Source organism: Elephas maximus, chromosome 2 (assembly GCF_024166365.1).
Source record: "Elephas maximus indicus isolate mEleMax1 chromosome 2, mEleMax1 primary haplotype, whole genome shotgun sequence".
NCBI lineage: Eukaryota > Metazoa > Chordata > Mammalia > Proboscidea > Elephantidae > Elephas > Elephas maximus.
In genome coordinates, this window is record NC_064820.1 from 51871558 (window position 1) to 51899471 (window position 27914).

General features: G+C 36.8%; 1 protein-coding gene across 1 annotated transcript in view; it reads right to left on the bottom strand.

Moving 5' to 3' along the window:
* Nucleotides 1-4333: 4333 nt before the first annotated feature.
* Nucleotides 4334-27914, bottom strand: part of HCN1 (hyperpolarization activated cyclic nucleotide gated potassium channel 1) — a 497080-nt gene continuing 473499 nt past the window's right edge. The window contains exons 7-8 of the mRNA XM_049863474.1: nucleotides 8517-8681; nucleotides 4334-5260 (exon numbers count right to left, since the gene is read on the bottom strand). Of these exons, the coding sequence (XP_049719431.1) occupies nucleotides 4383-5260; nucleotides 8517-8681 (1043 nt within the window). The 3' untranslated portion in view covers nucleotides 4334-4382. The remainder of the gene's footprint in view (nucleotides 5261-8516; nucleotides 8682-27914) is intronic.

The following is a 27914-nucleotide window of genomic DNA, read 5'->3' on the forward strand; positions in this document are numbered from 1 at the left end:
ACCTGGCCTAACAATTCCACAGACAAGAAGTCAAATGACGTATTGCATTGGGCAAATATGCTGCAAAAAACCTCTTTAAAAGTGTTAAAAAGCAATGACCTCACTTTGAGGACTAAGGTGGGCCTGACCCAAGCCATGGTGTCTTCAGTAGCCTCATATGCATGTGAAAGATGGATAGTGAATGAGGAATACTGAAGAAGAATTGAGGCTTTTGAAATATGGTGTTGGCAAAAAATATTGAGTATATCATGGACTGCCAGAAGAACGAACAAATCTGTCTTGGAAGTACAGTCAAAATGCTCCTTAGAAGCAAGGATGGCAAGACTTCATCTTATGTACTTTGGACATGTTATCAGGAGGGACCAGTCCCTGGAGAAGGACATCATGCTTGGTATAGAGTCAGAGAAATAGAGGAAGACCCTCAACTAGACGGACAGACACAGTGGCTGCAACAATGGGCTCAAACCTAATGATTGTGAGGATGGCACAGGACCGGGTAGTGTTTCGTTCTATTGTACCCAGGGTCACTATGAGTTGGAACCAGCTCAACAGCACCTAACAATTCAGTGCATGCAGCCAATTACACTTGCCTTAAATCCGTGACCATTCCTTTCAGAACCCAAATAGCTCTTAATGCTCAGCATCCAATTATTCTGTAAGGACCACGTTTCTTTTGCATCAGTAATTTTCAAAATATGCAAAGATTGCAGTAAAACTTTCTTGGTGGAGCATATATGAGTAAAACTACCACACAGGGGTTTTATGACACATAAAGGACAAAGGCAAAATGGAGAGAACCTTCAAACAGCTTAATTTTATAAATGATTAGAGTTAGGTCCATAGAAGCAAGGTAACATGGTAAAATTAACAAATATAAAAATCTGTGCTGAAAAAGAAAATATGGAGATTTAAAAAGTAATTCTGAAAATCATAGAGATCACTTATACTTTGAAGTATAAATAATTCAGGTATGGAGCTAATACATTAAAAAATTTAAATGTGTGTCATATTGTTTAAATCATTCAAGTTCTTCAGGAATTATTCTAATAACTTGACTCCGAACTCTGTAGTGTCCTGTGGATATTATGCTCATTTAAGCTTATAAGTTGCCAAATAATCTTTTTTTTTTTTTTTTTTTAAGTGGAGCAGCATCCATCAGGGAGTTATTTATTTATGGAGTGGTCACTGAGACCTGGAGGCAGGGTATTCATTTGATGAATAGAACTCATTGCCACTCCTGCCATCTATCCTCACTATTCTCAAGAACGTTTGGCTATTTATTCTCAATGTAGTCAACTCTATCTCAGGCTTTTAGGTCTAATTCAAAATCCAATTGCAGGGCCCATGGCTATAACAAGACAGGTTTGTATAAGTAAATTATGGAGTGATTATTTCTCATCCCTATTTTGAACAAGAGCACAAATAATGGTTGTGTTTCAAAATTGGACAACCATATGCTAAGAAGAGCAAAGAATAAAACAAACTCTAGCTTATACTGTATGGCAGAGGTCAGACACAAGAATGGTTGAAAATTCATGTTCTATTAAAAGTCTTCTTTTTCTACAGTTGGAGAATATCTATAATTAATTTTTTAATGAGTATCAAATATAAACCGTCCTGGAAATCTTACAATGTAAAGATGGAAAGACAGAGGTGAGTCTGTACTCACTAATACAACAAAAAAGTTTGATTAGAATATATTGATGAAATAAAATATTCATGATTTTAGTTTATTTTCTGTTGAATTTATTAATAATCTTTATATATATTTATATATTTATGGCTTTGAGCAAAGACAAAAGAAATAAGCTAACTCATCCCTGATCATATAGTTTTTATAAGAATCAGCTATTCTACTATCTTCCCAGCAACAGAAAGACCAATCTTTTCAATAATACATTTCTTCCTGTACAGATTAAAATTTCATATTCGTGAGCTTAACTATGTACAGAGAAAAGAGGTCATTTTTTAACTAGCAATAAACCTTTATATTACAGGAATGTGGATCGTTTTCTTAACCTAAGTATATATACATTCATACATATATATGTATATAATTTACCCTGTACCATTTTATTTTTAACATATAAACCGTATTTTTGTTTTTGTCCATTCTATTACAAAGTGAATAAGAACTTTATGGTTACACTGAAAGACCATGCAGTTCAGTTTTCCTTATGTTTCTCAATAGTGCTCAAAATAAAAAACAAAAAATTTATATATGTATATATATATATAAAAATATTCCACTACCAAACCCATTAGTCCTATCAAATGTAAACCTTTAATAATTTAAAGGATCAATATGTGATCTTAATTGAATTCAATTCTTAATACCTTAAATAAAGGAGTTTTGTACTGATATGTAAATGGTCTTGCAGCTTTCCCATAGGTCCTAGGTAGACTGAACAATTCCTTTCTTCCACCATTCCTGACACACCATCATATGTCACCAGCATGTTAATGATAACATTACATTGACCAGCATTGTTGATTACTTCCACACAAGTTGGGATTTGTTAGGAATTAAAAATAATGACTTATTTTGGTACTATAGGTATTATATCAATAAAAGGCATAACAGGTAGCATGAGTCCACTTTAGAGTTTTTGTTTTCTGTCCTCAAGTCTATCTGGAGGCCCTGCTACATGTAATATGTGATCTTTGTAAGTTCTTCTTGGTTCGGTGTCAAAGACACAGAAGATCTTCATCTTAGGTGACTCCCTTAACTTGGGCTATTTACAGAAGTTGGTTATTAAGGAATCTTCCAATTGTCTTCTGGTCATCCACCATGTTTGTGGGATGCATTAGGCACAAATGATTACTAAGGGACTCCTTTGAAAAAAGTGGATGCTCACAGATCATGTAAAGAGCTAAGGAAACAAATGAACAAGCAAACAAACAATGCTCACAGGCATTCAGCTTTACCCCTGCTTTCTTTCACCGTGTCCATACTACTTTCAGCACATTTAAAATAACAAGCCTCCTGTCTAAGGGCTGTTAGTCACCAATGCCTTAATTTACTAACCAATTAATAGCAAAGTGCGTGTTCGCAAACAGACATGATGCTATATTGTGTTTATTTTGTCCAATTAACATCACAGTAAACTACTAAGTACAGTGAAGACACAGAACACACTTTCAAATAGTTTACAAATAATTGTTCAAATAATAATAATAGTACTAATATTAAATAAAAGTGAAAACCTCACTTCTAGACTTAAGTCAGAGGTCCCAGTCAGGCTTACAGGAATTTTAAGAGAGACAATTGATGAATGTTTATACTTTTCTAGAAACAAACACTATAAGCCTTCCCCTACAATGATTGATTCAAACCTGTTTTCTTTTTCTTTTTTCCAAAAAGCATGCAGGGACTATTTTCAGTTGCTTGATTATGGCAAGAAGGAAGAAAAGTAATGATTTTTGGTGTAATACAAGCAATTTGTAGAATTGAGCATACAATTATGCATAAAACATTGCAGGTTAAAATAATATTGTAGGTTTCAAGCCACTGCATTACAGTTGAATAATTTTAACAATCAGGTTTTGTAAAATTTAAAACTCTAAGTTTTGAAGTGAAGCAATAAAACTAAACTCTTAAACAATGACTTTTACCTTCATACAACACAGAGTAGCTATTTTTGTATGGGTTGAAAATTATTTACAACTAACATTGATTGAGTCTTGGTAAGAGTCCCATAACACACGAAGACAGATATTCTCTCAGTTTTCAGAAAGTTCAATAAACATGTTTGAGGTTAGAGATATTCATAACAGCAGCAATGCTAGTCTTCCTACTGTAACCAAGCATACCGTGTGTTCTTCAGCCTAATTCAAAATCGAAAGCACCAAAGTACAATTTGGATCTATAAAATGGGATTTGCAATTAACCCTCTGTAATTTTTTTTTTAATTAATGATTATTGATTTGGATGCAGAGACAAAGCTAATGAAACAAAGTATTGATTGGTGCTATTCAGTAGATTGCTTGAGTTGCCTTTTTAAAATCACTTTTGTTTCCAATGAACCCAAGAACTCTTCATAAAATAGAGAAATACATATATCAAAGGAATTAAGTCAAAGTAGGTTAAAAATAAATAATCTTTCAACAACATTTTAAATCCTTTAATGAATTAAAGAAAGGAAGACATATAACACTGCATGTTATACAGGTCTTCTGAACTTCTCTTGGGGATTTAAATATATATTTAATAGTATATGTATATATATATATTTTTTTACATTTTGCATGTATGCCAGAGCTGTCTAAAATATCTCTTCATAGTAGGCTATAGGGATCTATCAGGAGATAGAATAAAGTAAGGTCTGAGAACGTTCTCAGTTTATTACAGTATCTCTTTCTGCTTTGACAATCAGCAGGGATCATAAATTTGAAGCAAATCGTGGCTTTTCTGCATCTGGGTCTGTGTTTAAGACTGAGGAAGACTCTCTCTGAAGAGCTGCTGGTGGAGGGAGTGTGGGAGGGACTCCTCGGGTTGGGGGAATGGCTCCTGATGACATCTGTCGGAAGAGGGTAACTCGCTGAGGGACAGTGCCCCTGCCTCCTGCTTGAAGGCCAGGGCCGTGCACGCCTGCCATGGGCTGAGGGATGGAGGCCAGGGATTCGCCCACAGTGGGATGAGGTCTGGAAATCAGAGTGGCAACCTCATGGGGCAGTGAGGGCTGCGAAGCGGAGAGGGGCCTGACTTCTCGTGTCAGGTTGGTGTTGTGAAGCGCCTGAGTGCTCTTGTGCACTTCGTTTTTCGGCGTGGAGCTGCTGGGCGTTTGTGGTTGTTGGGGCTGCTGTTGATGCTGAGTCTGCGGAGGCTGGGGTTGCTGTAACTGTTGCTGTTGCATAAGTGACAACTGGGACGCTGTGGGGGAGGAGTAGTGGAAAGTTCGAGTCGCCAGCGGGCTCTGTACAGGTGGGCTGCAGACCACTGTGGTGTAGGAACAGGGTGAGAGGATGGCTGAGGGCTGGGGGGTCTGTGTGCTGGGACTGGGGGAATGCAGGTTGCTATGAGACAGACTGGTTGCTGTGTACACCGGAGGAGACTGTGTCCTCATCCTAGAAGTGGGGGTTGTGGTTGAGGATGTGGAATTCAGGGCTGGCATTTGAGGATAATTGATTGGGGCAATTGCCTGCACCATCTCCCTATCGTGTTTCACAATCTGCTTCAGGATCTCGTTCTCCTGATTGTTGAAAACACCAGTGTTCAGGTCCTTCTGGAACTTTTGTAGAAGAATTGAGTTTTTCTTTCCTGTCAGTAAAAGAAAGATAGACAATTGGAAAGTCTACAAATCACTGATAAAAACTCCAAGTGAGAGTGGCACCTGAAAACAGAAACATGTCTCTGCTTCATAAAAGAGGCTTCATATCCACATACTCACCTTTAGACACCAAGTAGAAATGTGGCTCCTGCCTTTCACGCTTCCTGTATCTCTCTGGCAACCCTTACCTTCTAGTCAAGTCAAGTAAAATGCCTGGAAAGCCTGATATGTGGCAAAAGGCTACCTTTCATGAAAAATGGAGATGTTTAACATGAGGGCTACCTTGAAGAGTGGGGTAAGAAAAGGATTTTATATCAGAATAGGCCTAGAATCAAGATTTGAGTTTAAAGCTACTTTGTCAAGAAAGGACAATGAGTAAATAATACCTAACATTTGAGCACTTAACTGTGTGATAGGAACTATATAAAAGGCTTAGATAGATTATTTAATCCTCAACACTGTAAGGCATATCTATTTATAATCCCATTGTACCAGAAAAGAGACCAGGACACAGGAAGGTTAAAAACTGTGCCCAAGAACATATCTTTAGTAAATAAAAGGGATGGGAAAGGAAAATACTGCAACTGATTATAGATCCTTGCAATGGACCATGATCCAGCCACATCCATATCACTGGGTGCTTGCTAGAAACGCAGCCTTTTGGGCCTCACCTTACTTGCTGAATCAGATGCTCCATTTGACTAAGATTTCTCAGGTGATTCCTACACACAGATTTGAGAAGCATGGTGTCAGCGCCTTTTGCTTTTGACCAGTGTCCTACATCACTGATTTTCAACCCTGATTGCATATTGTCATCTCTGGAGCTTTAAAAAAAAATACTGATGTTTGCCTGTACCCCATCAATTCGGTCAGAATTATCAGACCATATTTTGATAATTTATAAGCAACTTTTTCCCCTAGGAGATTCTAATGTGCAGCCAGGTTGAGAGCCACTTTTTGACGGTCTTTCTTCTTCTGAATGGTTGTTGTGAAGATCAAGGGGCATAGTGTATGGCAGGCTCTCAGCCCATTCCAGGTCCTCTGGAGGCCTTAACTCTCCTTCCTGCCATCATCTTTGGTGTGGTTTGCAATACACAGACGTTCTCTGACAGAATAACTATTAGAATCAACATCAGATGGATGAAAGATGGGAAAACATGTTACTTTTCTATAATATCATTGATACAATAATACTCAAGTGATTATGGTAAATGAAAAGTGAACTGATTTGCTATATTGCTAAATAAAGTATTATATCGAAAGTAAAAATGTATTTTTGAAATGAAAACATGTTTTAATTGACTTTACTGCTGACAAAAGTAAGCATTTTAAATGACTGCCAGTGCTGCCCTAATTTCTCAAAGAACAAGGCGTCCACACTAGTTATAAATACAAATGCTTATTTAGCATATTCCCTCAACTAACTAGAGTACCAGAGACATTTATAAGCAATGACTGCAAAACTGAAAAAGAATGTTTCCTTGTGATCAGGTGAATAGTCAACATTTCATCATCTGGGCATCTATGATCTTGGGAAAAATAATATAACATTTAATGCACTGTTACAATAATACAAGGGTCAAAAATGGAAATTCTTAAGTGCTTACTAACAATTAGAGTGCCTGTATTATTAATTTCAAGGCATTTCGTGCAAAATTTCTTATAAAAAATTAACAGTAATAAGTTAGATGGAAGAGCAGCTGTATCAGACTAACAGAATCTCTCTACTTAAGTATCTTAGTTAAAAGGATTTTTCTAAAGCTGTCTAGATGGCTTCGGAAAAAACTCAGCTGCTCAGAAGTTACTCTTTGTATCTAACATGAACACCCACATACCATGAAGAGTGAAGTTATTTTCCAATTAGGTAAGGATGTTTTAGGCATATCCACTTCCTTTGTCTCTCTGCATGACTGTGTTCTGTTAACTGTGCTATCTGATGACTATGCCATCTCTAAGATGGCAATATGCATTTTTAGTATGTTCATTATGTCTTGGTAAACAGTAATGCCCAATACTAACTTTACTTCTCCTAATTTAATTTCATTTCTATGTAGTCTTCCTAGTAACACAGAGGGAAAGAAAAAAAAAAATGAACTGCAGAAAAAAACTGACATAACAAAAGGTTGATCAAAAAATCTTTACCTTTAGTAAGAATGAAGCAGTGGAGGTACCTCTTTGTTTCCTTCCAAGTGAGATGAACCCTTTGTGTTCATTTATTTACCCCCTCTCTTTAACAAATAATCATTTGTATACGAGTTACTGTGAATGTAAAGGTGACTAGAGAGACAGGATCTCTACGTTCAAAGAGCTTAGTGGCTCCAGAGCAATTACAGTAGTAAAAGCAGTGCCGTGATGGGAGGCTTCAGAGGGTCATGGGAGAACATATCCAGAGTACCCAGCCTAATGGGAGTGGGAGGTCACAGAAGGTTTCTACAGGGGAGCGATGTCTAAACCAAAGGTTTAGTAAGTTTAGAAAGTTAAGTAGAGTTACGCAGAGAAACGGGGTACAGTGGGGAGGGTGGGGAAGGTGGTTTGAGTGTGGAAAAGTGAATGTACACTACATTCTAACATATCAGAATGTCCAGGATATATTGAGAAGTTAGCAACAAACCAATCTCATCTAACTTTACTAAGGCAATTATTCAAATCTTCGAACTAGTGTAACTAATAAGTAAGTTCATATATATATGTGATACATATATATGTTCATGTTTATAAGATAAAGCATCTATGTGTCTATGTAGGGCACTTCTATCAATGCTGTTTCTGTTTGAGTCTGTATTACAAACATTTTAATAAGTTTCTACCATTTTAAAATACACACATTTTCAACTCTTAATATAAGGATAAAATGTAAAGCTTACCCTTAAAAAAATAAACAACCTTGTGATAAAATTTGGTTTGCAACATAGACTCATACTATTATATTTTTAATTCTATTTTAATTCTATCTAGAATTTTTATCATTGCTTTTTACCTGATGATTCAAATTGTTTTGGCATCACTGGGGAAATCAGACTGTGTAGCTAACAAAAATAGAAATAAGTAAATAAACCCCAAATATTTACAAGATAAAGTTAGATAAGGCCTCAGGTATTTCTAGAAACATGGCTAAAACTACATGCTATTGCTACACTAATTAAAAGCAAGTTATGAAGTAGCATTTGGGATGTCTGATAAAAAACTTACCTTAGTCCACTAGATTAAAAGTGAATTGTGCGTGAAGGTATTAAAACTAAAGAGTACCTATTCGATCTAGTCGGTCAATGGCAACTGTCTCAAAAGCTCTCCTCATCATTGGATATTCCTCCAGGACCTCGTTGAAATTGTCCACTGAGAGTGAATAAAGACGACAATATGTATCAGCTCGAACACTGGCTGTACGGCGTCCCTTGGTCAGGAGGCAAATCTCTATTAAAAAAAAGAGTAAGAAAGACCTTTTTGGTAATTTTCTTTTAAAGCCCATCAAGACTTCCCACAATTAAAACAAACAAACAAACAAACCATGGTGTGAGAAACAATGGTTAGCAACACTTTTCTATATTTTCAGGGAATTCTTTTTGAGAATTAAAAGTACCCAATTGCCAATACTCAATCTTAAAATAATATTCTTTTTTTAAAAATGATTTTGGTTCAAAATGGAAGGCTGAAAAGATTAGCTATCACCAAATCTCACTCCAGGTCTGCTGAAATAACAAAAAGATGCAGAAAAGGGAATAATAAATCCACACTGGAGTTGAAAACAGAGAGGGGCTATAATCAGACACAGGTTTTTATGAATTCTGAAAGGCAGAAAGTAGATAGTATCATATTGACATAAACAAAGTGAGCCTTAATCCAGAAAATGCATCGAAAAATCAGAAGTTCCCGGGGCAAAGTGGAACCACTGTCAGGGCTGGCAGGTCTGGGAGCTGGGGTGGGATGTAGTATGGTACAATGCACTGTCATCAAGTAGATTCTGACTCATAGTGACCCTACAGGACAGAGTAGAACTGCTTCATAGGGTTTCCAAGGCTGTAATCTTTACAGAAGCAGTCTTTCACATCTTTGTCCCGTGGAGTGGCTGGTGGGTTCAAACTGCTGACTTTTCAGTTAGCAGCTGAGTGCTTAATCACTGCACCACCAGGGCCCCTTGTTGTATGGTCAAAACCCAAAACCAAACCCGTTGCTGTCAAGTAGATTCTGACTCATAGCAACCCTGTAGGGTTTCTAAGGCTTTAAATCTTTCTGGAAGCAGACTGCCACACCTTTCTCCCATGTAGCCACTGGTGGTTTTTAACCATCAACCTTTCAGTTAGCAGTTGAGTGCCATAACCACTGCGCCATCAGGACTCCTATTGTAGTATGGTAGGACACCTAGTTTCTCCCCTCAGCTTGCACATGCAAAGCTCTTGACATCAGGTGTTTTCCCTGATGCTAAAATAAGACAACTCTCTCTAAACAAATTGAACGGTATTCTTTAGAGAGAGTGCTAGGGATCCTAGTGTGGTTACTGCTTCTCAAAATAAAGTGCCCTTATTTTGATCTTGAGCATAGAGATAGGTGGTAACTGGCTTTCTTATTCACAAAAACAATCGGTTCCAGGTATAACTCAGGAAACAGGTGAGATTTTTAATAAGTTATAGCTAGAAACTTTGGAGAAAGTCAAGAAAAATATTGCATCTATCTAGCAAGGTATGTCTGCTTTAAGAAAATAAACAGGAGAAGAGGGATATATTAATTAATGTTGTTGACAAAATAAAATATTCAATATAATGATTAAAATATAAATTGAAGAAAATATCTCTGAAAACAATCCAAAAAGCCTGAAAGATGGAAAACAACAAAATTAAGTGGGATCAATGCAACATTTCCAGCATTTAACTAATAGAATTCCCCCCCCAAAAAAAACAGAAAGAAAATAAGAGATTAAATTTAAGTAATTATAATAGGGAAAACCCTAATTATACCTGTCAGGGAAGAAGAATCAGATTGACATCAAACATGTTATTAACGATATTACATTGTGGAATGTGTTGGAGCAATGCCTTCAAAGTTCCAAGGGGAAATGTTTAGAATCTAGAATTTTATATCCTGGCCAACCATCAAGCAAGTGAGAATACAAAAGAAAGATGTTTTCAGAAATGCAAAGGCTTTGACAAACTAATTCTACACAAATGTCCTGGAAAAAATTAATATAAAATGGCTCCATATTCATTCTGCTACTCTAGGTGTTGGTGATAAATTTTAGAACAAGGAGGAAAGCAATAAGGCAACAAGGTTTCTGACTTTAAAAGTTTTGCTCTAATGGGAGGAAATGACAGTAATACAGAAGTAAATAAACAGATACTTTCAAATAGCAATTAGTGTTAGAGTGGCTGAGAATAGGCAAAGAGGAGAAGAGGGCCACACTCTGAGCTCAAGTACACTCCTAATTTAAGGGATCAATAAGGTCAGCGGAAGGAGGAAGAGACTTAGAAGGAGCTAAGAAAGAGACTGGAGGAAAACCCATAGAGTACGATGTCCTGATAGACTTAGACTTGGATCACAAGCAACTGTGTCAAACGTTGCTGATTAGTAAGATGAGGAATGAAAATTTACCACTGAATTTAGCTAAATAGAGGTCAAGCTGACGTCAAAAAGACCACTTTCATATAAAGATGACAGCAAATGTATCATAATCCGTAACCCGTTGTCATCGAGTCGATTCCGACTTATAGCAACCCTATGGGACAGAACAGAACTGCCCCACAGGGTTTCCAAGGAACGGCACCATAGAGTATAGGAAAAAAAAAAAAAGAGTAGTGAATTGAAACAACAAGTATAAAAGCCCTTTATAAGGACTTTTGTTTCTAATAAAAAGAACTAAACCCCTTGCTCTTGAGTTAATTCCGACTCATAGCGACCCTATAGGAAAGAGGAGGACCTCCCCATAGGCTTTCCAAGGAGTGGGTGATGAATTCGAACTGATGACCTTTCGGTTAGCAGCTGTAGTTCTTAACTATTGTTCTAAAATGGGGTGGTAGCTGGAGGGGAAGTAGGGCAAAGAAAATGGCTTTTTTTTTTTTTTAATAAGAGTTATAAAAAAATATTTTATTACGCTGACAGAAACAACATTGTCTCGCAACACTGATGAAAAGAGAACTACTATAGTGCATACTTTGCTTAAGCAAGGGGGAATAATATCTAGTACTCGGATGGAGGAATTGAGTTCAAAACGCTTTTCATAACAATACTGTTTGCCTATTTCACTGTGTTGATGTTTGTAGTGATGTTGCAAAATTGACGGTGGTAAAAACTGCTTATTTCTCAGCACAGTAAAGGTAATGACATCAAATTGTACTAGTACTTCTATAACTTAAGGGACAAAAGTAAAGTCTTTTTAACATTCTGTGTGATAACTGAGAAGTATACATAAAGCATCTCTGCTGAAAACAGAAGTACAATGGCTGTCTCAAAGAAAAGCCTGAGTTCCAAACTAATCTAGCTACTTTTTTCATGAAACACCATTTACACTTGAAAGCACTGGTAGACTACGATTATTCATACTTGGGCATTTGGCAAACATCAAGAAAAACGCTTCAAGAATAACAACCGGCAAGATTTAAACTAGTGATAAAAATCAAGCATTCAAGGAAAAAAACAATATTGGAAAAACTGTTTGCATTAAAGTAAGCTTGACAGCTTTGCAATACTTAGAACATTTTTCTATGATTTTATCTTTTATATTGTACAATGGGATGTTTCAACATTTGGAAGATCACCATAGCTTAGTGAGCCAGTATTTTCTCAAAGACCAATGAATACATGATGTTACAAAATCCTGCATGGATAAAATTTCTATTTAAAGTTCAAGAAAAGGAAGATCAATGAATTTTAGTAAATAGTGCAAAAAGTTAATTGATAAATGTCAGATTCCACATGCAACTGACCTTTAAGAAAATACCACTTGACAAGTTTTGGTATGGTATTATAAAAAGAAGACCATCCAAAATTATCTGAAAAGGCTATTATAATACTTCTCCCTTTTCCAGATATGTATCTATGTGAGGCCAAATTTTCTTCATATGCTTCAGCCAGAACAACATCCAAACAGACTGAATATAAGAGCACATATGAAAATTCATCTGTCTTCTATGAAGGCAGACATTAAAGATATTTGCAAAAAAAAAAAAATAAATAAAACAATGACCATTCTCACTAATATATTTGGGAAATATAGTTAATTTTCATAAAAATATTTAATGTTAACATGTAATTTTTATTGTTATTTTTTAAAAACCAAAAAACCCTACTGCAGTCAAGTCAAGTCTGACTCTTAGCAACCCTATAGGACAGAGTAGAACTGCCCCATAGAGTTTCCAAATAGCACCTGGTGGATTCGAACTGCTTACCTTTTGGTTAGCAGCCGTAGCACTTAAAAACTACACCGCCAGGGTTTGCACTGATATTTTTAAATAGATAAATAAATATTTTAAATATATTTCTATTTTAATTTTGAATATGGTAAATATTGATAGATATAACCAACATAAACAAAATTCTTCGTGTCTTTGATAATTTTAAGAGTGTAACCCTAGTGGTGTAGTGGTTTAAGAGTTCAACTCCTAACCAAAAAGGTCAGCAGTTCTAATCCACCAGGTGCTCCTTGGAAACCCTATGGGACAGATCTACTCTGTCCTATAGGGTTGCTGTGAGTCAGAATCAACTCGACGGCAATGGGTTTGGTTTTTTTTTTTTTAAAGTAGTACTAATACCAAAAAGTTTGAGAACAGCTTATTTATAGTAAATAACAGATTTTTTTTAACAGAAAGGCAGAGTACAGGTGAACAGATGCTAGGAGGTAGTAGGGGTGAGAGTCTATAGTTATTATCATTTATCTTTTAAGTTTTGTTGCAAGGCATGACTCACAGGATAGGCTTTTCAATTACTTCCATAAAATATTATTGATTTTTAAAACCTTGAGTAGTTTCCCTCCGAAATTTTGTGCTTGATATTCCATCAGCCTGACTCTCTTTTTCTGAAACAATTGCATGGCGGTCTAACTCACTACATCCAGGTGTCTGAACAAATATTACCTTCTCAGAGAGGTGTCCTTGACATTCTACCTGAATTATTGCTCGGTCACTTCCCATTCTCTTATACTACATCCTTGTTCCAGAGTATTTATCGCTGGCTGAATTATTAGATATGCATTTGCTAATTTATTATCTCCTCTAATCCTGCCCCAGGAGTCCCTGGGTAGTACAAACAGCTAAGCTCTTGACTACTAGGTTGGCATTTGAACCCACCCAGAAGTACCTCAGAGGACAGGCCTGGTGATCTGCTTTTGAAAAGTCACAACCTTGAAAACTCAATGGAGCAGTTCTACTCTGCACACACGAGGTCACCATGAGTCAGAATTGACTCTACTGCAACAACAATATCAACAATCTTATCCCACCCCTCTGCTGTAATATAAACTACACAAGAGAAGGAATTTTATATTGTTTGGTGGTGTAGTCGTATTGTCTAGAAATGTCCCTTAGAATAGCCGATGCTCATAAGTATTTGTTGAATAAATGAATGAACACATGAATACAGTGTCTGCTTTCAGATATTATTTCTGAAACTTCTCTGAAATTCTAACAATTCTATTTCTCTCCTATAACAAATGCTAGAAATATAGCAAACACTGGCTTAGAAATTCCTATAATCAAACAAAAGTAGACCACAGGTTCAGATGAATACATTACTGGCATACCTGAATGTAGTTTACATATTTCCAATATGATCAGTATAAAGAAATGTGCATTCCAAATGCATACAGGGGCTTTCTATTTAAATCACTTCCAAAGAATATTCTTTATTAAAATTTAGATTCCCAATATATGGTAGAAAAACACTTGCAAATTTGGATTTCCTTATTTGCTAGCTAACTGGATATAAACCAAAAAAACCCAGTGCCGTCGAGTTGATTCTGACTCATAGCAACCCGATAGGACAGAGTAGAACTGCCCCATAGAGTTTCCAAGGAGCGACTGGCGGATTTGAACTGCCGACCCTTTGGTTAGCAGCTGTAGCACTTAAGCACTACACCACCAGGGTTTCCAACTAGATATACAAGTGATAATTTTCCATTTCGTTTTCCAAAATTTGTGGATTAAAATAAACTCCCTTAGAGTTTGACATTTTAAAACTTGCTAATAATTTTAAAAATCAGCTTTAAAATAGCCAATTAGAGAACTTGCTAATAATTTAAAAAATTAGCTTCAAAACAGCCAATTTGAGAAGCCAATTTGGTAGAAGCATTTCTAAAATGCATAGTCCCCTCCCTAACAAAAGGAAATACAGCAATAGAATTATCGAAAGGTGTCTAACTTCACACTCCTCTGAACTTATTTAAAGAAGTTTAATTCATGCTGATAAAAATTGTGAGTAAAGTGTGTGGTAGGCACTATGTTCTTGATGTGAGGGGCTGGGAACGTGAATAAAACATAACATCTACATTTGTATTGCTTATATGGTGGTGGTTATAAAAAAAAAAAGTTCATTTTAATAGACCAAAACCAAAACCCATTGCTGCTGAGTCGATTCTGACTCATAGCGACCCTATAAGACAGAGTAGAACTGCCCCATTGGGTTTCCAAGGAATGCCTGGTGAATTCGACTACTGATCTTTTGGTTAGCAGCCCTAGCTCTTAACCACTATGCCACCAGGGTTTCCAGCCATTGTAATAGTGTTCATTTAAATGCAATCTGATAAGAAAAATGTGTAAGTACGCGGACGCTTTGGGAGTACTAAAGAAGGGCGACGAAGCCAACCTCAGAAGACAGAGGAAGATTTCAGGAAATGCCATTTAAGCCTACCAATTTTGTTGTTGTTGTTGTTCATGTTCACTAAATTAATAAATAACAAATAAATTAATAAAATTAATTAAAGTAATAAATATTAAATAAATAATATTGCACAATATTCATGTTTGTTCACATGTGTGTATGTGTGTGTCTGTATTCATTTGATGTTTGTGTAGGAAGATGGATCTGTATGTCAAATTTTAAGCAAATTATCATACCATGAAATTTTCCTGCTACTTAAATCTAAGCAATGTAATAAAATGAAGCATTTTCAATACGAAGCCAAGAAAAACTCCTGTTACTAAATTACTAATCGCCACATTATATAACCAAGCTGATAAGAAATGTTTTCCTGATAAGTCTTGCTTTCAAATCTATGCATTTTACATTAACAAGTTATTATGTAAATGGTATAAATTTTATGGAAAAAAATGATATGTAACAAAAGTCTTAAGTATCCATACTCTTCATCCCAGGAATTTCACTTGACAATTTAACCTAAGAAATAGGCTCTTATTAGAATAATTTTTTTTTTTTTGCACAGTAGTATATATTGTGCATTTATTTATACATGTGAAAATATTGGAATGCCCTAAATGTTTAGTAAGGCAAGATTCATAATCAATTATTTGGCCACAAGATGAACTATGTGGCAGGATTCACTGATTTGGAGGTTTTTTTTTTAAATATCTTTAATTGAGCTACAATTCACATACCATACAATTCACCTATTTGAAGTGCATAATTCAATAGTTTTTACCATAGTTACAGAAAGCAACTATCACTACAGCCAATTTCAAAACATTTTCTTCACCTCAAAAAGAAACTTCATAATGTAACTAATGTCACTGAACAATGTCTACAGAAATTGTCAAATGGGAATCTAATTTACTGTGTAAACTTTCACCAAAAACACAATAAAATATTATTTGGGAAAAAAAAAAAAAAAACAGAAACCCTATACCCTTTAACCATTACTTCCTTACTTTCCCTTTCCCCCAATCTACTATCTGTCTCTACAGATTTCCCTATTCTAGATATTTCACATCAGTAGAATCACATAATATGTGGCCTTTTGTGACTAGCTTGTTTCACTTAGCATAATCTTTTCAATGCTCATCCATATTGTAGTATACAAAAATAATTCTTTTTTGTGGCCAAATAAGATTCCATTACGTACATATACTACATTTTGTTTATCCAATAGTAAGGTGATGGAAATTTGGGTTGTTCCCACCTTTCAGGTATTGTGAATAATGCTGCTATAAACATTCATGTAAGTTTTTATGCAGACTTATCTTTTCATTTCTCTTGGGTATATACCTAGGAATGGAATTGCTAGGTCACATGGTATTTTCAATTGTCTCATATGTATACAAAAGCTGGACAATAATAAAGAAGACCAAAGAAGAATTGACACATTTGAATTATGGTGTTGGCAAAGAATATTGAACACATCATGGACTACCAAAGGAATGAACAAATCTGTCTTGGAAGAAGTACAGCCAGAATGTTCCTTAGAAGCGACAATGGCAAGACTTTGTTTCACTTAACTTTGGGGACTGGTCCCTGGGAAGGACATCATGCTTGGTAAAGTGAGGGTCATCAAAAAAGAGGAAGACCCTCAACGAGATGGATAAACACAGTGGCTGCAACAATCGTGAGGGCGGCACAGGACCTGACAACCTTTTGTTCTGTTATGCATGGGGTTGCTGTGAATGAAGACCAACTCCACAGCCCCACAAAACGACAATATGGTAACTCATGTTTAACCATTTGAGGAACTGCCAGATTCTTTTCCAAAGTGGCCTTCATCATATTACATTCACAGCAGCAGTGTATGGGGGTTTCAATTTCTCTTCATCCTCACCAACACTTATTACCTTTTTTTGCTCTAGCCATCTAAGTAAATGTGAAGCGATATCTCGTTGTGGTCTTGATTTGCATTTTCTTGATAACTAATGGTGTTAAGCATAATTTCAAGTTCTTACTGACCATTTGTATTTGTACATCTCCTTGGAGAAATGCCTATTTGGATCCTTCGTTCACTTTTTAATTGTTATTTTTCTTTTTATTATTGAGTTGTAAGTGTTCTTTCTGTACTCTCGATAGAAGCCCTTTATCAGATAAATGATTTGCAAATATTTTCTCCCATTCTGTGTTGTCTTTTCAGTTTCTTGATGGTGTCCTTCAATGCACAAAATATTTTAATTTTGATGAAATCCAAATTATTTTTTTTCTTTGTTGCTTATGCTTTCTGTGTCATATCTAAAGGTCCTTGCAATATCCAAGACTTGCTTCTATATCTTCTAAGAGTTTTACAGCTTCAGCATTTACCTTTAAATCTTTGATCCATTATGAGTTAGTTTTTGTATGTGGCATGAGTTATAGTCCCAGATTCATTCTTTTTCACATGGCTATCTAGTTTTCCTAGCACTATTTGTTCAGGAGACTTCTTTCCGTATTGAATGGTCTTGGCATCCTTGTTGAAAAATCAGACAAATGATTTTATTTCTGATTTTGTGTTTTGCTTTACTGTGAATAGGTGGGGAGCTTGTCCTGTTGTTTCTCATAACGAGGAGGAGCCTTACCTAGTGGCAATGACATCTCCCGTAACTGTCCCAGTTTTCCCCATTCTTCAGTTGCTTTAAGAAAGGACTGCTGACGTTTTTTTCTTCATGAGAGTAAATGCCCATTCTGCACTACGGAAGGAGGGATGGAGTCAATTGTTTCATATCAAGACCTTTAGTAAATCACACTGATTTCACCCTCAATTTACTTTCTGGTCTCTGTGGTCCTGCTGTCTTTTAGCTAAGCGCCTCTGTAGGATTCTGCTAGGAGATCTGTTCCACCCTTGATCACAATCCTCTATACATATATTTTCAAGTTACTTCTACCCCATTTCATCAGTAACCAACAGGGAACTTTAAATTGCACAGTACAGAATATTGGAATAAATTGGATTATCCAATAAAGTAGTTTAATTACATTACAAAACAATATCCTTGGTGTACCGAGCAGGTGTGATGACCCCAATGATACAAAAGCACTGTGCTAACACACCTTTCTTTTTCTTGGCCCCCCTCTCATAATCACAACTTTATTGCAACAACTACAAGCATCCATATCCATATATAACAACATTCAAAGGAAGAAGAGAGGGTAGGAATTCTTTCCCAGGTTTCTTGCTTTTTACTATGAAAGCATATCTTATGCTAAAGGTTCCTAACTTACTTCCTCTAACATTTCATGGATCAGAACTGTGTCACATGGCAGCCCATAGCTTTAAGAAAAAGAGGGGATGTAAAACTGAGTAGTTGGTAAACAGGAATAAGATAACTACTATTAGTGATTGAAATAGGTAAGTCATGGTTTCACCCCTGGAATTGTATATGTTGCTGGCCATACCAGTTATGAATTCTATTAGCAAGGAAGAAATGTTAATGACTGCTGGCTAGGAAATCAATATTGTGTGACACTAGAATTCTTATAACTGTCTTCTGCCTTCCAGAAATGTGCTGTAATCTCTCATCACCTAATTGTTCCAAAATACACCTTCACACACAAGGTCTCTGTGTCTTTGGATTTATGTTGTTCTCTTTTACAAAGTTTAATGGGGCCTAAAAAAAAAAAATTTTTTTTTTTTTTTTTTTTTAGGGACAAGGATAAGGAGGAGATAAAGACATGTGTTGAGAATCATCTTAAATAAAAAATGGACTTCTATTTATGTTTTTAAATAATTACAAATTATCTGGAATATTTTTCAAGCATGTATTTATACATTAATTTTGTACTTTAAAAAGTTTAGAAATTAGAAAGAAAAATATAGTTACTCTCAATACTTAGTCATTTTAGAGATACAGTGGAAGAATAGCTTTATTTCAGTGTAGATTTATATTTATTCATATTATCCTAAAGCATTCTCTGCAAATGATTGTATGACTTCCATCTTCTGGAGTCCCCATAAATGGACATACAATGTATGTAGTTAAATGGAACATACCACGTAACATATGCACATCTGATTTTATTCCTCGGATGTTCATATAACATGATCTAGGTCACCATTACTAAGTAATGAATTAATTAAATGATACTATTGGTAAGAAAAGAAATTCTTCAAAGAGGATGCTTTTTAAAAATTAATATTTCAGGCATACCTGAAAAAATATATACATAAAAAAAAACGTAATTAAAATGAAGTCAGCCCAAATTTTCCCTGTATTGCCATTACTGTTAAATTTACCGTGGAAATTAGTATTATTGCCTGAGTCTTATTCCATTAAATTTTAATAAAACAAGATGGTGTACTCATGTGGTTCATTACCTTTTATAATTCTTTGAAATCAAAACTGATGTTAGAATTTGGTCTTGCTTGCCAACTAATGAAGTAGAGTACTATTTTTCTGCAGCAGTGATGGTTGGTTTTCCACTGATTTGGCTCATATACCCAATAACTAAAAGTGCTATTTTAGAGCTTCTTTTGTAGTGCAGTATAAAGAGTATTGGGTGGTGCAAATATTTAAAGTGCTCAGCCGCTAACCAAAAGAATAGAGGTTCAAGTCACTTTGAGGCTCCTAGGAGGAAAGGCCCCCACGTGTCTGTCAGTTTGTCATACTGTGGGGGCTTCTGTGTTGCTGTGATGCTGGAAGCTATGCCACTGGTATTCAGATACCAGCAGGGTCACCCATGGAGGACAGGTTTCAGCTGAGCTTCCAGACTAAGACAGACCAGGAAGAAGGACCCGGCAGTCTACTTCTGAAAAGCATTAGCCAATGAAAACCTTATGAATAGCAGTGGAACATTGTCTGATATAGTGCTGAAAGATGAACCCCCCAGGTTGGAAGGCACTCAAAAGATGACTGGGGGAGAGCTGCCTCCTCAAAGTAGAGTCGACCTTAATGACATGGATGGAGTAAAGCTTTCTGGACCTTCATTTGCTGATGTGGCACAACTCAAAATGAGAAGAAACAGCTGTAAACATCCATTAATAATTGGAACCTGGAATGTACAAAGTATGAATCTAGGAAATTTGGAAATCATCAAAAATGAAATGGAACACATAAACATCAATATCCTAGGCATTAGTGAGCTGAAATGGACAGGTATTGGCCATTTTGAATCGGACAATCATATAGTCTACTATGCTGGGGATGACAACTCGAAGAGGAATGGTGTTGCATTCATCGTCAAAAAGAACGTTTCAAGATCTATCCTGAACTACAACGCTGTCAGTGACAGGATAATATCCATACGCCTACAAGGAAAACCTGTTAATACAACTACTATTCAAATTTATGCACCAACCACTACGGCCAAAGATGAAGAAATAGAAGATTTTTATCAGCTCCTGCAGTCTGAAATTGATCAAACATGCAATCAAGATGTATTGATAATTACTGGCGATTGGAATGCAAAAGTTGCAAAAAAAGAAGAAGGATCAGTAGTTGGAAAATATGGCCTTGGTGATAGAAACTATGTCAGAGATCGAATGATAGAATTTTGCAAGACCAATGACTTCTTCACTGCAAATACCTTCTTTCACCAACATAACACATGGACCTCGCCAGATGGAACACACAGAAATCAAATTGACTACATCTGTGGAAAGAGACGATAGAAAAGCTCAATATCATCAGTCAGAACAAGGCCAGGGGCTGACTGTGGAACAGACCATCAATTGCTCATGTGAAAGTTCAAGCTGAACTGAAGAAAATCAGAGCAAGTCCACGAGAGCCAAAATACAACCTTGACTATATCCCACCTGAATTTAGAGACCATTTGAAGAATAGATTTGACACACTGAACATGAGTGACCTAAGACCGGAAGAGTTGTGGAATGACATCAAAGACATCATCCATGAAGAAAGCAAGAGAGCACTGAAAAGACAGGAAAGAAAGAAAAGACCAAGGTGGATGTCAGAGGAGACTCTGAAACTTGTTCTTGAGCATCGAGCAGCTAAAGCAAAAGGAAGAATTGATGAAGTAAAAGAACTGAACAGAAGATTTCAAACGGCGTCTTGAGAAGACAAACTTAAGTATTATAATGACATGTGCAAAGAGCTGGAGGTGGAAACCAAAAGGGAAGAACACACTCAGCGTTTTTCAAGCTGAAAGAACTGAAGAAAAAATTCAAGCCTCGAGTTGCAACAGTGAAGGATTCCATGGGGAAAATATTAAATGATGCAGGAAGCATGAAAAGAAGATGGAAGGAATACACAGAGTCATTATACAAAAAAGAATTAGTCGATATTCAATCATTTCAAGAGGTGGCATATGATCAGGGACCGATAGTACTGAAAGAAGAAGTCCAAGCTGTTCCAAAGGCATTGGCGAAAAACAAGGCTCCAGGAATTGATGGAATATCAATTGAGATGTTTCAACAAACAGATGCAGTGCTGGAGGTGCTCATTTGTCTATGCCAAGAAATATGGAAGATAACTTCCTGGCCAACTGACTAGAAGAGATCCATATTTATGCCTATTCCCAAGAAAGGTGATCCAACCGAAAGTGGAAATTATAGAACAATGTCATTAATATCACACAGAAGCAAAATTCTGCTGAAGATCATTAAAAAATGGCAGCAGCAGTATATCAACAGAAATTCAGGCCGGTTTCAGAAGAGGATGTGGAACCAGGGATATCATTGCTGATGTCAGATGGATCCTGGCTGAAAGCAGAGAATACCAGAAGGATGTTTACGTGTGTTTTATTGACTATGCAAAGGCATTCGACTGTGTGGATCATAACAAACTATGGATAACACTGCAAAGAATGGGAGTTCCAGAACATTTAATTGTGCTCATGAGGAACCTTTACATAGATCAAGAGGCAGTTGTTTGGACAGAACAAGGGGATACTGATTGGTTTAAAGTCAGGAAAAGTGTGAGTCAGGGTTGTATTCTTTCACCATACCTATTTAATCTGTATGCTGAACAAAGAATACAAGAAGCTGGACTATATGAAGAAGAACGGGCTTCAGGATTGGAGGAAGACTCATTAAAAACCTGTGTTATGCAGATGACACAATCTTGCTTGCTGAAAGTGAAGAGGACTTGAAGCACTTACTAATGAAGATCAAAGACCACACCCTTCAGTAGGGATTACCCCTCAACATAATGAAAACAAAAATCCTCACAACTGGACCAATAAGCAACATCAATGATAAACGGAGAAAAGATTGAAGTTGTCAAGGATTTCTTTTTACTTGGCTCCTCAATCAACACCCATGGAAGCAGCAGCCAAGAAATCAAAAGACTCATTGCATTAGGCAAATCTGCTGCAAAGGACCTGTTCAAAGTGTTGAAGAGCAAAGATGTCACCCTGAAGACTAAGGTGCGCCTGACCCAAGCCATGGTATTTTCAATCACATCATATTCACATGAAAGCTGGATAATGAATAAGGAAGACCGAAGTAGAGTTGACACCTTAGAATTGTGGTGCTGGCGAAGAATATTGAATATACTATGGACTGCCAAAAGAACGAACAAATCTGTCTCGGAAGAAGTGTGGCCAGAATGCTCCTTAGAGGCAAGAATGGCGAAACTGCGTCTTACATACTTTGGACATGTTGTTAGGAGGGATCAGTCCCTGGAGAAGGACATCATGGTTGGCAGAGTATGGGGTCAGCAGAAAAGAAGACCTTCAATGAGGTGGATTGACACAGTGGCTGCAACAATGAGCTCAAGCATAACAACAATTGTAAGGATGGCACAGGACTGGGCAGTGTTTCGTTCTGTTGTGCATAGGGTCGCTACGAGTCAGAACCGACTCAATGGCACCTAACAACAACAACAACAAGGAGGAAAGGCCCAGTGATCTACTTCTGAAAAAATAGCCATCAAAAGCTCTCTTCTGACATACATAGTGTCACAATGAGTCAGAAACCACTTGATGGCAATTTTGTGTACAAAGAGCATTAGTTTGGGGTTTGGAATCTTGTGCTATATTTGCAAGCTGATTACTCTTGACTCTGGATTTGGACAAATACTTATATTCTTTGGGCCTCCATTTACTCTTCTGTTAAGTGTAAAACTCAATTACATCTCCAACCGAAAAAAAAAAAAAAAAAACAAACCCAGTGCCGTTGAGTCAATTCTGACTCACAGCAACCCTATAGTTTATTAAAATTAAATCTATAACTTAGACTTTATTCATTTTCTATTTCTAAAGTCTTGTTAATTTTCACAGTTCCAGTACCTACAAGGCATATAGCGACCCTACAGGACAGAGTAGAAGGGCTCCATAGGGTTTCCAAGGCGCGGCTGGTGGATTCAAACTGCCAGCATTTTGGTTAGCACCCGTGCTCTTAACCACTGTGCCACTACGGCTCCACATGGCATATAATAGGTGCCTAATATTCACTGCACTGAACCATTGAACCAAATAGAGACATGCTCTACAAAATGAGCTCTTCTATCACTTACATAAATAAAATCAATTTGTATTTAATGTGACTTTTTTTCTTATGGAAAATCTCAGGACTAGTATAGGCTTACACGAACAAAATTCTTTCAGAAGCTGTATGAAGTGCTTTACATCTGTCTTAGTTCATTACCAATTTTAAACTCTCCAGCCATTATCTCTCTGTATCTCCCAGAAGTTTTGTGGTGAGACACAGAAGGAATGAAGAAAACAGTCATTGGCCAGTACAAAAACGCTTAAAATAGTTTCTCCTTTTAAAAACTCCATGTTCTTTGCTTTTGCCATGAATAACAGAAAAAACAAATGTCACATTTAGCAATGAAAAAAATGTAAACCTTCTGATTATAAATGAGTCTTAGATTTCATGGATTGAATTTTCAGATTCAATATGGAGCAGGTGCTTCCCTGTGAATTAATTTTATTTTGATATTAACTTCTTTTGGAAATCCAATTATTGAGTGAACCCAGCCTCCTGTGTTAGGTGTTACAGGGTTTTTATGTATTTACTCTCTCTCTCTGTGTGTGTGTGTGTGTGTGTGTATGAGATGGATAAAGAATGAAAAAATAAAACCAATCTAGTGATCTGTCAGTTTGTCTCCCATATGTGTCTGTCAGTTTGTCATACTGTGGGGCTTGTGTGTTGCTGTGACGGTGGAAGCTATGCCACCAGTATTCAAATACCAGCAGGGTCACCCATGGCGCACAGGTTTCAGCTAATCTTCCAAACTAAAGCAGACTAGGAAGAAGGACCCAGTGGTCTACTTCTGAAAAGCATTAGCCAGTGAAAACCTTATGAATAGCTGTGAAACACTGTCTAATATAGTGCTGGAAGATGAGCTCCTCAGGTTGGAAGGCACTCAAAATGCAACTGAGGAAGATCAGCCTCCTCAAAGTAGAGTTGGCCTTAATGATGTGGATGGAGTCAAGCTATCAGGACCTTCATTTGCTAATGTGGCACAACTCAAAATGAGAAGAAACAGCTACAAACATCCATTAATAATTGGAACCTGAAATACATGAAGTATGAATCTAGGAAAACTGGAAATCATCAAAAATGAAATGGAACACATAAAGATCAATATCCTAGGCATTAAAAAAAAAAAAAAGGCATTAGGGGGGTGAAATGGACTGGTATTGGTCTTTTTGAATCAGACAGCCATATGGTCTACTATGCCGGGAACAACAACTTGAAGAGGAATGGTGTTGCATTCATCATCAAAAAGAACATTTCAAGATCTATACTGAGTACAACACTATCAGTGATACGATAATATCCATACACCTACAAGGAAGACCAGTTAATAAAACTATTATTCAAATTTATGCACTAACCACTAAGGCCAAAGATGAAGAAACTGAAGATTTTTACCAACTTCTGCAGCCTGAAATTGACCGAATATGCAGTCAGGATGCACTGATAATTACTGGTGATTGGAATGTGAAAGCTGGAAACAAGAAGAATCAATAGTTGGAAAATATGGCCTTGGTGACAGAAACAATGCAGGAGATCTCATGATAGAATTTTGCAACACCAATCACTTCTTCATTGCAAATACCTTTTTTCACCAACATAAACAGCGAATATACACATGGACCTCACCAGATGGAATACACAGGAATCAAATTGACTACATCTGTGGAAAGAGACTATGGAAAAGCTCAATATTATCAGTCAGAACAAGGCCGGGGCTGACTGAAGATCAGACCATCAGTTATTCATATGCAAGTTCACACTGAAACTGAAGAAAATTTGAACAAGTTCATGAGAGCCAAAGTACAGCCTTCAGTATATCTCAACTGAATTTAGAACCCATCTCAAGAATAGATTTGATGCGTTGAACACTAATGACTAAAGACCAGAAAGCTGTGGAATGACATCATACATGAAGAAAGCAAGAGGTCATTAAAAAGACAGGAGAGAAAGAAAAGACCTAAATGGATGTCAGAAAAACTCTCAAACTTGCTCTTGAATGTCAAGTAGCAAAAGTAAAAGGAAAAAATGATTAAGTAAAAGAGCTGAACAGAAGATTTCAAAATGCGGCTCCAAAAGACGAAGTATAATGATGATATATGCAAAGAAAGAAGATAGCAAATCAAAAGGGGAGAACACATTCAGCATTTCTCAAGCTAAAGGAACTGAAGAAAAAAATTCACTCCTCAAGCTGCAATACTGAAGGATTATACAGGAAAAACACTGAATGACATAGGAAGCATCAAAAGAAGATGGGAGGAATACAGAGTCACTATACCAAAAAGACATACCAAAAAGAATTGGTCGACGTTCAACCATTTCAGGAACCGATGGTATGATTAGGAACCAATGGTACTGAAGAAAGAACTTCAAGCTGGACTGAAGGCACTGGCGAAAAACAAGGCTCCAGGAATTGACAGAATACCAACTGAGATGCTTCAACAATCGGATGCAGTGCTGGAAGTGCTTACTTGTGTATGCCAAGAAATTTGGAAGACAGCTACCTGGCCAATCGACTGGAACAGATCCATATTTGTGCCTATTCCCAAGATAGGTGATCCAACTGAATATGGAAGTTATAGAACCGTATCATTAATATCACATGTAAGCAAAATTTTGCTAAAGATCATTGCTGAAGATCATTATATCGACAGGGAACTGCCAGAAATTCAAGCCAGATTTAGAAGAAGACATGGAACCAGGGATACCATTGCTGATGTCAGATGGATCCTGGCTGAAAGCAGAGAATATCAGAAAGATGTTTACCTGTTTTATCGAGTATGCACAGGCATTCCACTGTGTGTACCATAACAAATTGTGGATTACATGGTGGAGAATGGGAATTTCAGAAAATTTTATTCATGGGGAATCTGTACATGGATCAAGAGGCAGTCATTTGTAGAAACAGTTTAAAGTCAGGAAAGGTGTGTGTCAGGGTTGTATACTTTCACCATATCTACTCAATCTATATGCTGAGCAAATAATCTGAGAAGCTGGACTGTACGAAGAAGAAAGGGGCATCAGGATTGGAAGAAGAACCTCAGTTATGCAGATGACACAACCTTGCTTTCTGAAAGTGAAGAGAACTTGAAGCACTTACTGATGAAGATCAAAGACCACAGCCTTCAGTATCGATTACACCTCAACATAAAGAAAATAAAAGTCCTCACAACTGGACCAATAAGCAACATCCTGATAAATGGAGAAAAGCTTGAGGTTGTCAAGGGTTTCACTTTACTTGGCTCCACAATCAACACCCATGGAAGCAGCAGTCAAGAAATCAAAAGATGTATTACATTTGGCAAATCGTTTGCAAAAGACCTATTTAAAAGTGTTTAAAAGCAAAGATGTCACCTTGAGGACTACGGTGTTGCCTGACCCAAGCTGTGGCGTTTTTAATAGCTTTGTATGCATGCAAAAGCTGGATAATGAATAAGGAAGACTGAAGAAGAATTGACACCTTTGAATTGTGGCATTGGCAAAGAATAGTGAATACACCATGGACTGCCAAAAGAACGAACAAATTTGTGTCAAAAGAAGTACAACCAGAATGCTCCTTAGAAGCAAGAATGGCGAGACTATGTTTCACATACTTTGGACATGTTATCAGGAGTGATCAGTCCTTAGAGAAGGGCATCATGCTTGGTAAAGTAGAAAAAACCAAAACCAAAAAAGAGGAAGACCCTCAACAAGACGGACTGACACAGTGACTGCAACAATGGGCACAAATATAGCAACAATTGTGAGGTTGGCGCAGGACTGGGCAGTGTGTTGTTCTGTTGTGCATAGTGTCACTATGAGTCAGAATCGACTCAATGGCACCTAAAAACAACAGTGATCTGTGTCTTAGGCTATCCTGTAGATTCCTTAGAAAGTATGTATATGTTAGTTTCTATTTTCTTGTACTGGATTTTCCAATTGTTTCCTAAATATTGACCTTATTCCTCTAGCTGGTTTAAGATTACTTGGAAGATATCAACCAGACTTTAGTGTTTGTATCCCTCACAGTGCCTGCTACATTAAGTTTTGAGTCTAGTGGAAATGCTTAAAAATGCTTATGAACATGTCAATGATAGAAGGTAAACCCAAGGCTTACACTAAGTTCTTTTCTTACATTTTAGATAATAGAATATTGATTCCCCTGCCAGGTATCTAGGACATATCAAATGCTTTATATTCCTTTTTTAAGCAATGAAACATATCTGTGAATTTTTTGTGCTATGTCTATAATGAAGAAAGTATCTAGAAGATTTGGTATCTTCCAGACACCGCTATAAATGTAGAGATATCCTTACTCACCCAGGTGGATAATTAACTTGCTTTGGGGTTCTTGGAGTGCAGTGGTTAAGATCTCAGCTGCTAACCAAAAGTTCGACAGTTAGAATCCACCAGCTGCTTCTTGGAAACCCTACGGGGTAGTTCTACTCTGTCCT